The 14,679-nt window shown below is 36.7% G+C and overlaps 1 protein-coding gene across 1 annotated transcript in view; it reads left to right on the top strand.

Annotated features, from left to right (window-relative positions):
* The first annotated feature begins 887 nt into the window (after window positions 1-887).
* The window catches only part of Cfap47 (cilia and flagella associated protein 47), a 242,065-nt gene continuing 228,273 nt past the window's right edge, over window positions 888-14,679 (top strand). The window contains exons 1-7 of the mRNA XM_051142600.1: window positions 888-1,238; window positions 2,321-2,472; window positions 3,701-3,816; window positions 6,750-6,888; window positions 9,023-9,251; window positions 9,509-9,669; window positions 11,104-11,231. Of these exons, the coding sequence (XP_050998557.1) occupies window positions 1,035-1,238; window positions 2,321-2,472; window positions 3,701-3,816; window positions 6,750-6,888; window positions 9,023-9,251; window positions 9,509-9,669; window positions 11,104-11,231 (1,129 nt within the window). The 5' untranslated portion in view covers window positions 888-1,034. The remainder of the gene's footprint in view (window positions 1,239-2,320; window positions 2,473-3,700; window positions 3,817-6,749; window positions 6,889-9,022; window positions 9,252-9,508; window positions 9,670-11,103; window positions 11,232-14,679) is intronic.

The raw sequence follows: 14,679 nt of genomic DNA, 5'->3' as shown, positions 1-14,679 counted from the left end.
ATCTTTCTATAGCGAAGGCCATTTCTAAAGCCTCTATAATCAGGGAATATAGTCCATTGACCACCAGCATTGAAATCCTCTAGAAACTTCCAAGTGAAGATTCTTGGGAACTGCTCCAGATATGCTGAACTATAATCTATATTAAATAATAAACTACAGGATTGCTTTTATAGCATGCATGTGTATTTAATTTCTTTAAAATTTAATGAAATAGTGGTTGAGTATGTAGTTCAGTAGTGGAATGCTCGCATGCTAAAGATATTAGATCTATTCCCTAGCATTGAAGAAAAAAAAGAAAGAAAAATGTATTTTCAATAAAGTCAAAAAGAACTTACTGCACAACAAGGATAGACTATATTATTTAGTCGTCTCTATTGATACATTTTTATATTAATCCAATAGTTTGATAATATAGGAAACACAGAAACGCTGGCCTAAAGGCCACTGACACTGTCCCCTTTAAAAAATCCTTCATTTCAGTCAAATCTGGCTGACTTAACAGATCCCGTGGACATATCATTTTCATAAAGCTTGCTCTAAAAGTCCAGGAAAGTGCCCATTACACAGAATGCCACTTTGAAATCCTGCAAGGCTATGTCAACATGAGCTGTTTCTGGGGTTGAGCCTGGCATAAATTATTTTCAAATTAGTTTGTTGATACTTGCCGCCCCGTTCTTTGTTCTGTTCCAGCTACCATCTCAAAACCTTCAGCGGGGCCTTTGAAACTGGAGCATGCTCGCGAGAGCTTGAGTAGCTGGGGCAGGGACTGAGGGTGGGCTTTAAGGTCAAGAGGGAGAGTAGCAGAGCACCCGGTGTGTGGAGGGCTAGTGGCCAATCCACGTGTGGGGGCGTGGTCGGGGCGGGGCAAGCGCAAGAGACTTCCGGGCTAGAAGCGCCCGGACCGGCTCGAGGGGCGGGCTGCTGAGCACGAGGGATCCCAAGAACGAGTACTTAGTGCTTGTCTCCTAGCTACGTCTGTTGTCCCTAGCCAGTCCCGAGTTGGTCAAGTCCGCACTCGGTTGCGGGCTTTCTAAATGGCCGCGATGGACACAGAGCGGGGCTCAGTCATCCCTCGGGATGCAGATTTCCCCAAGAAGGAAGTTCAGCTGCGTGTAATCCCATCGGAGCTGAGGTTCCAGGATGCAGTGTCTGGGAAAGTGTACCGCCTCCCCCTTACTGTACACAACGTGGGCCGCTGGAACCAGAAGATCAGGTTTCTAGAGCCAACGAATCCACAGGTGACACATTAAGGGTACTGAAAGCTTCTGGGTAGCCTCCTCACTTGAGCATGTCTTTGGCCCTGAGATCAAGCTCCGGAGGAATTGGGTGAAGGATTGTCTTTGCTAAGGTGTGGTTACCAGGGAAGGGGAGGGGAAGAGGAAGAGAAGAGAGAGGCAGGGAGGGGCTGAGACAGGAGGGAGGAGACACAAAGTCAGAGGGACTGAAAAGGAAAGAGAGAGGTAGGAGGAGGGGTAAGGGGAAAGAAGAGAGGAAGGGAGAAAGCGAGGGAAAGAGGAAGGAAGAGCAAGGAAGTGAGGGAGAGGGAGGAGACTGAGTGAAGGGGGAAAGGGCAAGAAAGGGAGGGAGAAAAAGAGGAAGGGAAAGAGAAAGAAAGTTAGCCTAGGAAGGGAGGAGGAGATGGGGGTGGGAGAAATAATGATGGGAAGAGGGAGAAAGGGAGGGAGAGACAGAAGGAGTGGAGTGGAGAAAAACCCTTTTGCTTAAAGTCTAAACAGACTAGGAGGGCAAAAGTGATATATTGTATTTGGAAAGGCCTCATTTCTGTTTTTATTTTTAATTGGCAGAAAAGTTTAGATTTATGAAGTATTATGTATACAATGATGCTTACTAACTACTTCTAAGAATTCTAATTCTATATAGCATGTCTTCATGATTCTGAAGTTGTCTTAAAACCCCCAGAGACCAGTTTTTTTTTGGGAGTTGTTAATTGCCATTTGACACATAAAGTTCTTGGTACTTTCAGGAATTACTAATCAAGGCATTAGTGGAAAGTTTTCTGTCAAATGCTTTAGGTATTTGTTGGGCATCTTTAGGTATTTGTTGGGCATCGACTGTGGAACAAACACATCTCTTACAGGACTAGAAACTAAAAGGGGTATTTTAATACAGGCCTAATCATTATTCCCCATGAATAGGGACAATTATCATTTATAAGTTTAAAGTTTTAAAAACTGTATTTTTCTCTTAGGTGTGAATAAGACCTATGCTTGATAATAAAGCACTGTTCCTAACTACAGTGCCTTGTAATAACTCATTGTAAGAAGTTAATAGGGTTGGTTTTATCTTTTCTCCACTACAGTTCAAACTATTGTTGACAAATTTGGATAAGGAACTTGCTTCTGGTCTTCAGATGACAGCAATGGTAGAATATCATCCTAATAAAAATGAAGACACATTTGATCACATATTTATTTCTGTAGGAAATAAAGTACTAGAGGTTCCTCTCATTGGGTATGCTATCTTCACTTTTCTGGTTTGTAAGAATTTTGTTATTAAACTGTACTGGTAACTTAAGAGCATTCTGTAAAGGAGAGCTTATCTAAATATAAAGTAAATATGCCATGAGATTTGTTCCTATGTGACAATGAAGTTTTAAAGTATGTCTGAAAATACACACTATATCTATGCTTTAGAGAACACATTAAAGACATATGTAGCAAGTCAAATTTCTTCTCTGTACAGAGATATTGTTTAATATCCTGTGCTTTTTTTGTTTTTTTGTTTTTTGGTTTTTTTTTTGGTCACTCTGATACAAGCTAGAGTCCGGTGTGAAGAGAGACCCTCAGTTGTAGTACTTATCTCTAAAAATCTTGGAGTCAAGTCTGTGGGGGCGTTTTCTTGTTTACTTATTGGTGTGAGATAGCCCTGTCCATTGTGGCCAGTGCCTCAGGGCCTCATGGTCCTTGGGTGTTTAAGAAAGCAATCTGAACAAGCAAGTCAGTAAGAAGTGATCCTGTTTGTTTCCTGCCTGTTCTTGTTTGAGTTCATTCTTTGGCTCCCCTCAATGATAGAATGTGATCTGGTTTTGTAAGCCAAATAAGTCCTTTCCCTCCTAAGCTCATTTTGGTCAGTATTTGTTTTATCACAGCAAGAGAAAATTACTATAATATTTCCCAAATATTAGGCTATAGTGTGAGTTCTTTCTTTTTTATTATATATTTGTTCTCAAGACTGAGTTTCCCTATTGTAGCCTTGGCTGTCCTGAACTCTCTGTGTAGACCAGGGTGGCCTCGAACTCACAGCGATACACCTGCCTCTGCGTCCCCAAGTGCTTGGATTACAGGAATGCTCCACCATGCCTGGTTTATCAGTGCTTTCTTTATCATATATTATGTTATTTGAAGTGTGAAACTCAGTTCTTCTTAATAAGTTTTAACACATTTAATGAATGTATGTAGAGATTCTCAGAAGGAATTTCAAGCATGTTATAGTAACAGTAAATCGATTTAAATGAGTAATCTGTCAAATGCTGCTTATATGGGAAGTCTGATTTCCTTGTTAAAAACAGGTTGCATTATAGTTTACAGATGTTTTTCATGACTTCTCTTCTTGTCAACAGTGTTGTCAATAGATTTTTAGGAGTTAATAGTGTATTTAAAGTGTGCCTGGGTGTATGCATTTTCCATGGACATAACTATGCAGATGTTACTAATTGAGTGTTTCTTTAATTCTCTCTTAGGCTGATTCCAACCTGTCAACTGGAAATTGTGCCAGTAGTTGATTTTGGCACAATAGTTGCCAATAGTAAAGTGCATTGTAAAGAGATTAATATTATTAACCATGGCAAAGCTCCAGGTAAATATTTTGTGTCATATAAGCTTATACATTTAGAAAAGTTGCTAGTATTTTAAGTGTGCATAATGTCTAATAGATTTTCGGAGTCATAAGGAAAAGAAGTCTATTATTTGAAAAACATGAAAACCAAGTGCCTTTAAGTATTTTGACTACAAAGGATAGATATCCAATCATTCAGGAAAAATGAACCTATCTCTTATAATCCATGTTAACACAGCCTGTTTGTTATATGACTGGCGATTTTCCTGATGATGGGATGCAGGATGGTGTCATAGAACTGATATTGTCCTTAGGCTGATCAAGGGTCTGAATTATACCTCAGTTAGCTATATCATATGAGACAAGTGTATTTAAGTGACTTATAAATTAGGAGCAAATAGCAAATATATAATGAGTTAATTAGGTATATACCTAAAATTTTGGCATGATACTTGTTTCATCATGTATATGAACTATTTATTCTTTTTGTCAAACTCAGCTTGGCATTCACATCATGATCCCTACAAGGCTTTTAATAATCTGTTATTTTCACTGAAAGAACACTTTGCTCCAGACAGGATTATTTTTAGAAATTTTTATTGTGGCCCAGATATTTCATAAAAGTATGTGTTGTCAGGCATACTTTTTATTGATGATAACTATGGATATAGTACATCATCTTTTGGTTAGATGGTCAGTGACACTGATTGCAAGATTGCCATTTCTCCCAATTTAATATGAAGACAATCTCTCTGAGACTGATGTTAAATATATAATGAGATCTTAAATACCACTAGATTGTTTTTTCTTAGATGCCTTCTTGATCATTGGGGATTATTAACACAAAAATAGTCTATCCCATTATGGATTTCTTCAAAAGATATACAGTAGTAAAACTAATAGCTATTTCTGATTGAATCTTGTTCATTTAGCTTTCAGTGATTTGGTTTTTGATGAATGAATATTCATTGCTTGGGAGTTTATAGAATATTAGGTTCTAGGTTATTTTTATTTAATTAATTTATTCAGATTACAACTCAATTGTTATCCCATCACTTGTATCCTCCCATTCTTCCCTCCCTCCCTCTTTCACCCTATTCCCCTCCCCTAGGTCTATGACCAAGGGGGACCTCCTTCCCCCACTATATGGTCATAGGCTATCAAGTCTCACCTTGGTAGCTTGCTTATTCTTTCTTTGAGTGCCACCAGGCCTCCCCACCAAGGGGAGGTGGTCAAATACGGAGCACCAGAGTTCATGCCAGAGTCAGTCCCCACTCTCCACATAACTGTGGAGAATGTCCTGTCCATTGGCTAGATCAGAGTTGGGGTTCGATAGTTACTACTTGAATTGTCCTTGTTAGTGCAATAGTTTGAGCAGACCCCCTGGGCCCTGCTCCACCTGTCACGATGTTCTTCTTGTGGGTTTTTAGGACCCTCTAGGTCCTTCTATTTTCCCATTCTTCCTTGCTTCTCTCATCTAGAGTCCCAATAGGAAGTCCTCCCCTCTGTCCCACTTTCCTCATAAGTGAAGACTTTCATGGGACATGCGCCTTGGGCTAGTGTCCAGATATAAGTGAGTATATACCACTTGACTCTTTCTGCTTCTGGGTCAACTCACTCATTATGATCATTTCTTGTTCAATCCACTTGTCCACAAATTTCAGGATTTCCTTGTTTTTAATAGCTGAGTAGTATTTCATAGTGTAAATGTACCACAGTTTCTTTATCTATTCTTCAACTGAGGGACATTTAGGCTGTTTCCTGGTTCTGGCTATTATGAATAAGGCTGCTATGAACATGGTTGAGCATATGTCCTTGTTGTGTGCTGGTGCATCTTCTGGGTATATTCCAAGGAGTGGAATAGCTGGGTCTTGAGGAAGCCTTATTCCCAGTTTTCTGAGAAAGTGCCAGATAGATTTCCAAAATGGTTGTACAAGTTTACAATCCCACGAGAAATGAAGGAGTGTTTCTCAGAAGAGATTCTCTTAAGTCAAGTGGTTAAAGTTCTTTGATTCTGAAGAGTACTAATATTTTAGAGTAGTGATATATGATTGAAAAAATTTTATTTTATTTTGCTTTCCAATTTCTTTCTTAACTTGTTCATTCATAATGCTTTAGGGATTAAATAAATAACATATGCATTTTAGTCTAAAATCTCCCCAAATTATAGTTACATTATATATGAAATCTCTCTTAGTTAAAATGAAGATTTAATTTTAATGGAATGTTTAGTGTATTTTTTAATGAAATGAATGAAAACGTAAACTGTAGACATGGGTAAATATTTAAAAAAAAAAACCACTGAAGCACAAAGAAAAAACATATTCTGGGTGTGAAATTGACCATGTTTTACATGTAATTGCTTCATTTATTAATTGGAGAAAACCTGGGCAAATAATTTTTTCCCAGGCATCCATTGCCTGCTTATACTTTAGAGATTAAGATATCTTATTTAAGTTTTTGATTTCTTATTTGTAAAATGTGGATAAGTAGTTGAATGTATGGCTTATAATAAGAATTGGAGAGCATGTATGTAGATATAGTGTTCTTCATATAAGTACTTTCCCAAAATGAATATATAAAATTTAATCTCTTCTTGGTAACCTGCTACCAAGAAGAGACTTGATACCCTATGAGCATATACAGGGGGAGGAAATCCCCCTCAGGAACAGTCATAGGGGAGGGGAATAAGGGGAAAATGGGAGGGAGGGAAGAATGGGAGGACACAAGGGATGGGATAACCATTGAGATGTAACAAGAATAAATTAATAAAAAATTAAAAAAATTTAATCTACTGATGAGGGTTGAATTCCAGTACTGGCTTCAGATTTGTTGGGTGATGTCAGCATCTGTAATTACAATAAAACCTATTATTTTGTTCCACAGTGAATCATCTTGTAATATGTGTCTATTGCAAGTGTCTAGTTATAAACTGTGCCTCTTACTCTCCTTAGGCATGTTTAAAACAGAATACGAGGGTCAGTTACCTATTGTCATTTCTCCAAGTAGTGGTATTGTGAAAGCTAAGTCATCAACGGTCATCAAAGTAGATTTCTGTGCAGACCAGGCCCACACTGTAAATGAAGTGGCAAGGTAAATATATAGTATGTTATTTGGAAAAAAAATGCTTGTATGGAACTCAATATTTTCCTGTTTTCTTCTTTCAGATAGATTGCCTGTTTATTTGCCAACTCCTTTTTCTTTCATTTGCTACTTGTTCATTTAGTTATTTCTATATATCAAAACATACATATGTAGATAAATGTTCAGCAATGAAAAGTATTAGAGAGTAGCATATGGATACACATGACATCAGCTCCTAATTTCAGTTTTGTGGATATGAAAGGATTCCACTAACAAACAGGTAGTTAAATTACACACTTATCATTAAATAAGATCTACGTAGTAAATGGCAGTGGTATGATTGGTGTGTGTGTGTATGTATGTATGTATGTATGTATGTATGTATATATGTTTATGTGTATGTATGTGTGTACGTATAAAGTGAATATTGATTATAGATTACATCCATTATTTCACTAGACAAATTAGTAGATTTGAAACTTTAGAGATAACACTATTCCCTATTGAAGGATCCGGGGCAATAGAGTTGAAGAAATATAAGGGAATGCTGCAAGATGAGACTAAAACAAACAAATGGCACAGGATCCAGTAAAGGGCCTGTGGGACAGCATATTTTTAAAATGAGATTTGCCTCAATTCATTTATATGTGGAATGTGCAGCTAACATACAGAGTCACCACTTGTATGTAAAGTAATAAAATAAAAAATATCAGTGCACCTCACTGGAGATGCTTTATAAAACTTTTTTGAGTTTTTGTAGGTCTTTTGTTTTCTCTATATGTGTGCATGCTACTACATTGCACATAAGATGCATTTCTTACTGAGTACCACAGTTGTTGTATTTGAGTAGTCATGAGTCTGATATGAGGTTAGGATCTATTTTGAGGGCTGAAAATTAATCTGAGCATCAGTTTGTATTTTAGTATTTCACAGTAATAGCAGTGCAGATCAGGCAGTACAAAGAGGACTTGACAATGTGACTAGATTTTATAAAGCAAAGCAAAAAGGAAATAAGAAATGGCAGAGCTAAGGCTCAAATTGGGAAAACTGAGAGAAGTGTGGAGATTTGAGACATGTTATACAAGCCTGTTTAACTCATTTGATGAGTTACTGAACGAAGGAGGTAAGAGGAAGAAAGGTTCTGCAGAAGGAAGTTCAGATGTGACAGGGTACAACTAATTTCACTTTCAGAATAATTGTGGACTGTATGTATGGTTGTGGCTTATTAGATTTACTTGGCCTAGGTCCTAAAAAGCAGCTTTGTCCAGATGAGTTAGGTACAAGGTTCCTCGGGGTGTATCTGGTGGCTAAAACATAAAAGTACCTAGGATTACAGTGAAAAAAAAAAAAAGATCAGAGTATGAAACAATAAGAGAGAAACAAATAGTTTACAGAGGATCCATGTCTTAGAATAAAAATTAGGTCATGCATTTGGAGTTAGAATGAAAACTCAGGGAAATGTGTGATATCAAGGAATCTAAGGAAGGATAGATTTGTTAACATATGGTATGGATAATGCCACAGTTACAGAAAATATAAATAAACATTTTGATAATAGTTTAAGAGTAGGCAGTTATTTGTGTATCTGCTGGGGTTAAGTTGATAAGATTGCATCTGTGCCAGAAAGGAATAAACATGTGACAGGAGTGCTAAATGAGAACTGCAGTTGGTTCGAGAAACCAAATTTTATTGGAATCATATTTTTGAGAAAATAATTTTTTGAGGATTTTTTTTTTTTTTAATTTAAGGAACTGTGGTATTGGGATGTACATGCGATTAGACTGGGCCTGGGTTGGAATGAGTTAGAATGGTGTCTTGGCATTCTTAAGCTAATCTTATATAAATAATGTAACTTCTGTATTTATGAAAAATAAAGATATGAATGTTTCATTGACTCATTAGTTTGTTTTCCAACATTGTTGGTTCGAGTACAGAATAAGTTAGGCTACAGACTAATTTACGTTATGGATGTGGACACACCAAAGGACCTGATAACCTCTGGCAGCATATAAAAGGAACTGCTCTTACTCTGCTGAGTTAGTTATAATGTCATTTTAAAAATCTTTGTCCAAATAATTAGAGAAAATGAGTATATAAATTTATAATGAAAATACTTACACATTTACATCTTCTTTTCTTATAGAGTGAGTTTGCAAGGTCGTCCTGATACATTCTTGAACATCAAAGTTCATGTGGTTGAACAGATAATTGAATTGGTTAACATGAATAATGACAGGAAATTGGAATGTATACGGTTTGGTTATGTGTTCTTTGGAACATCAAAAATTGAGCATGCCCTTCTGTATAACAATAGCCCTGATACCATTAACTGGGTGGCAATAATGCAAGATGATTGTGTTGGAGAAGAGCTGGTAAGTGAACTGTGCAAAAATGGCACATCATCTCTGAATAAAACTAGATGACTGCTTCTTGCAAATCAGTGACTGAAGATTTCTATTCTCAAGTTTTGAATTGAATCACATGTCTTAGTCAAATTTAGGTATATGCTACGTTAGGGACAAATATAATTGATTTTCTAGGTTCTAAAATTTCAATAATTATCTTAACCTTTCAAAATATGTTGTTTACTTTTTCCCTAATATGTTTTTGTGCTTGTCTTTTGTTACAGGGAGCAAATATTCATCAAAGAACAGATATGGCTTTAAATAATCTCCCCTACTTAAACAAAATAAAGAAAATAGATATGACTGATTTTATCTCCTGTGTTCCCAATGAAGGGACTTTACTCCCTTTTCAAAAGATTGTTATTACATTTTGCTTCAGCCCAAAGTAAGCAAAAGTGAATTCAACTGTAATGTCAAATATTAATAAATGTTATAGTAACTATACACTAACCAGACTTATTTGATGTCATACTTTTGTAATTATTTCTAAGATGCCTAAGATTTCCAGTATTTATAAGTATGACATCCAATAGTTTATATTAAATTAAAAACAATGTCCTAGAACTATTGGAAATTGGTGGGGGAGGTAGGGTTTTAGGTTGCCTTAGATTGTATAAGTTGATTTGTACAGCTCAGAACTTGTTGTTATGGCAAGAATAGTCATGTGCATGTAGCATTTTGTGATGCTCCCAGATAGGAAGTGATGCTCTGACCTGGACAAAATCCTTTCTGTCTGAATCCCTTCAATGTTAAACCAATAGCACCTGCTTCAATTAACCCACAAAATTTAATCACATGTAGTATATATTTTCACAGTTTTTTGTACTTGCTATTGTTATTTAGGCTGAAAATAGTTTTGAAAATGTTTAATATATGGTAACAAATGCAATCAATATTTTCTTTGGAAAATTACAACGCATACAAGATTATTATGTTATTTTATGTGTATATCTGTGTATCTTATCTGAGAGTATACATTGTTGTGAGTCACCTCGTATGGGTGCTAGGAACCAAGTCTGGGTCTTCTTAGCTCTTGAGCCATCTCTCCAGCCTCTTCCAACCATATATACTTGGAAAGAAATCCAAATATTGTTTCCTATGACAACGTTTTAAATTTATTTGGGAGTCTAGTATGGAAATGTAGGTGTGAATATTTGAATCTTTGTTAAATACATTTTGAGCACACCACATGTATGTCAGTTTAATATTAGACATCAACTTTTTGTATTTGAGTATTTGAGTATCCACTGGCAGAAGAGCTAATGTAGGTAAGCTAGATAAATATAGTCAATGACCAACCTATGGTGTAACCTAGCTTGCCTTTGTTCCTGATTCTTTACTTTGTTTCCATACTTCTTTTGAATTTCTCTAAGATCTGACCTATATTCTCTACTTGTCCACTACCATGAACTTGATTAGTAATAACAATTTACTTCACTAGAAGAAATAGACGTGTAACAGAGGTTACTACCAGAGGCAATATGGGTTATTATAGAGTCCTTGGCTAATAATGAATTCTGTATGGAATAAAAATACATTATGGACACTTTGACATGTGATGAAGGTTTTCACAAATTGGCATATTTAAGTTAGTCTTGTCATAGAAATATTTGTATTAACTCATTTTTCCCCTGAGCTTTATGCTCTGATGGCCTCTTTTTTTTTTTTTTTTTTAGGAAAATTGGGAAATGGATAACAATTGTGTTTTTATTCTTTTCCTTTTGCTTTCATAAATTAAAGATCAGGTGGATAATTTGTATTTACAAGTGACAAAATATATCACCTCTGCTTTAAAAATAATAAATTGTGATATTTACAGGCTAGTAGTTGACATTAAAAAGGATGTTGGGCCTTCACATAGGCAAGATTATGCACTCTTTGTGAGATTTGATTCTGTGGGAAGTAAAGATGGATTTTTGAGAGACGATAACTCTAGCACCATGAAAAGTAAGTATAAAATGAACAAGATCATTAAATGTGCAGCAATTAAAATTTTTTAAAAGAAAAAAGAATGCATGAAATTGGAAAGGAAATGTGAGGGAATAGGGAGGAATTGGTGGAGAGTAAATAGGAAGTGAATTTGATATAAACTCATTGTATGCATGGGTGACATTCTCAATAAAAATTAAAAATATCAGTATCACAGAAAAATATAAAATGCATATTTTTATATTAAACAAAAATGAAAACACTTTTAAGGCCTTACTATGCTATCGGTGGCATGGTAAGTCAACCTTAGAACCGTTTTCATAATTTCTTAGGTTAGAATTTCATGACTTTACATAAACATTATGATTTAGGAGCTTGAGAAATTAAAAACATGTTCTTATTCTCTCTCTCTCTCTCTATATATATATATGTGTGTGTGTGTGTGTGTGTGTGTGTGTGTGTGTGTGTGTGTGTGTGTGTGTATGTGTGTCTGTGTGTGTCTCTGTGTGTGTGTGTGTTTTGGGGATAAGTTTTCTTTATGTAGCCTTGGCTGTCCTGGACTGAAAGGTTTCTTATTTGAACTTGACATAAAACAAATGAGGCATTCTATACTTGACCTTTACTTCTAGAATGTTATATATAGTTACTGTTAAAGAACAAGACTGAGAGAGAGGCTGGGTGATGGTGCTTGCCTTTAATCCCAGTACTTTCGAAGCCTGGTCTGTAGAGTAAATTCTAGGACAGCCAGGGCTACACAGAGAAACTCTGTCTCAGGAAAAAAAAAAAAGGAACAAGACTGTGATCTAGTAAGCAAAGTATAATAGTGTCTTTGGATACATACTATGAGAATGTAGAGAACATGTATTTTGCAGGCCACATATCAAGAGGCATCACATTGTTTTGCAGTTGCATGTAGTTTTGTGTTGATTGGAGGTAAGCAAAAATGTAATAGTACTTGAGTCATTTTTAATACGTCAAATCAAAGATGTATGAATAGGCAGGTCGCAAATCAGCTCTGAAAAAAATGAACTATGCCCTGGAAATATAAATCTGTCCTGTAAATTTAGTAAAGCTAAGAGCCTGGAATATTTGCAGGCCAGTATGAGTATTACTTTGCAGTATTAAACTGTGTAACTATTTAATACACATACACATTCTTGCTCAGTATGGCAGAAATATATTGCTGATATTATGTTATGGCTTGTCATATTGAGCTGTTTACTGCTCAGAGAACATTTGTTTGAAGTCTTCTGGTTATTGTGGCCCTGTTTTTTCATCCCTCCTTTTATTGAACATAGATTTTTTTCTCATACAATTTATCCTGATTATATTTTCCCTCCCTCTATTCCTTCCAGTTCTCCCCAACCTCTCTTTCCTTTGTATATGCTCTCTTTGTGTTTCTCATTAGAAAAGAACAGGTTTCTAAGAGGTACCAACCAAACCTGACAAAATAAAATATAATAAGATGAAGCAAAAACTGTCATATCAAAGTTGAGCAGTGCAACCCAACAGGAGGAAGAGAGTCTCAAGTGCCAGCACAATAGTCAGAGGACCATTAATTTATTTTTTAAGTTTTTTTGAGATAGAGTTTCTCTGTGTAACAGTCCTGGCCGTCCTGGACTCATTTTTGTAGACCAGGCTGCAACCCAACAGGAGGAAGAGAGTCTCAAGTGCCAACACCATAGTCAGAGGACCATTAATTTATTTTTTAAGTTTTTTTGAGACAGAGTTTCTCTGTGTAACAGTCCTGGCTGTCCTGGACTCATTTTTGTAGACCAGGCTGGCCTCAAACTCCCAGCGATCCTTCTGCCTCTGCCTCCCAAGTGCTGGGATTAAAGGCGTGCGCCACCGTGCCCGGCTAGGACCATTAATTTTTACACTTAGAAGTCCCATAAAAGTACTAAGCTAATAGCTATAATTTATATGCAGAGGAGCTAGTGCTGTCTTTTTAAGGCCCTATGCTGATGCTTCAGATCTCAATGAGATCACCTTGCCTATTTGATTCAGAGGGCCCTGCTCTTGTGGTGTCCTCAATCTTTGGCACTTACACTCGTTGTGCCCCTCCTCCACTGCATTCCTGAGCTCTCAGTGAGGGGTTTGATGGAGACCTCTTATTTAGACTATCTTTCCACATAATGTTTGGCTGTGCATCTCTCTATCTGTTCCCATCTGCTATAGGAGAAAGCTTCTCTGATGATGGCTGAATAAGGCATTGATCAATGAGTATAACACAAAACCATTAGGTATAATTTTATTGATTTTTCTTTTAGACCAGTAACGTTTGGTTTTACCCTGGGATTCTTGACTATTTACTCTCTAGTTTTTGTTTACATAAGCAGTGTCTGATTGGGTTCTGTTTTGAGGGTGGGCCTTAAGACAAATCAGACATTGGTTGACTAGTCACACAAATTCTGTGCCACCATTGCCCTAGTGTATTTTTAGGCAGGACAAATTGTAAGCCAAAGCTTTAGTGTTTGGGATGCTATCCATATTTCTCTTTTGGTAACTTGCAAAATACCTTTGTGCAACAAAGAGACTAGAACATAGGGATGAAGGCTGTTCATCTGTTGTAGGTACCAGTTCAATCAGTTTTGCTGATGTTGTCTTAGGGAATCGGGCTCTGCTCTCATACCTTATCTTAGAGACAGCCAGGGTTGTTTGGGTACTTCTCTGGTACTCCTTGGAACTCCATTGAATGCAACCCAGTCCTTGCCTTTAAATAAGAGGTGGCAAGGTGAGACTTCATATGAATCTTCCCTCGGAGTTCTCATTAGGATCACCTTCAATCATTCTAGGAAGTCTCTATTGCACCAAGTTTCCACACCTCCCCCGTAATGGCCCCAATTTCAGTTGTCTGTCCCTGTACCGTCTCCCCTACCCTATTTGCTTCCACATGTGATCTAGTCCCCACCCATCCCCAGTCTACCTGTAAAATCCGTACCTGTAAAGATTTCTCCTTCTCAGGGAAATCCATGCATCTTCCCTTAAACCCCACTCTTAACCTAACCTTTCTGCATCTAGGGATTATAGCTTGGTTATCATTTACTTAATAGTTAATATATACTTATAAGCAGATACATACAATATTTTTCTGGGTCTGGATTACCTCACTCAGGTTGATTTTGTTTTTTACTAGTTCCAGCCACTTGCCTACAAATTTCATGATGCCATTTTATAAAAGCTTGAGTAATATATGTAAATGTACCACATTTTCTCATCAATTCTTCTGTTGAGGGACATCTAGGTTGTTTTCTAGCTATTATGAATAAAGAAACAAAGAACATGGTTGAGCAAGTATCCTTGTGGTTGGATGGAGCATCCTTTGAGAATAAGCCCAGGAGTGATATTGCTGGATCTTGAAGTAGATCAATTCCCAACTTTCCTAGCAATAGGCTTGCTGAAAATAGCCTTTACTATGTTTAGGAATGTCACTTGTATTCCTAGTATCTCCAGAACTTTCATTATG

Source organism: Acomys russatus, chromosome X (assembly GCF_903995435.1).
Source record: "Acomys russatus chromosome X, mAcoRus1.1, whole genome shotgun sequence".
NCBI classification, from domain to species: domain Eukaryota; kingdom Metazoa; phylum Chordata; class Mammalia; order Rodentia; family Muridae; genus Acomys; species Acomys russatus.
Note: the sequence above shows the minus strand (reverse complement) of the source record. Positions and strands in the feature narration are given on the sequence as shown.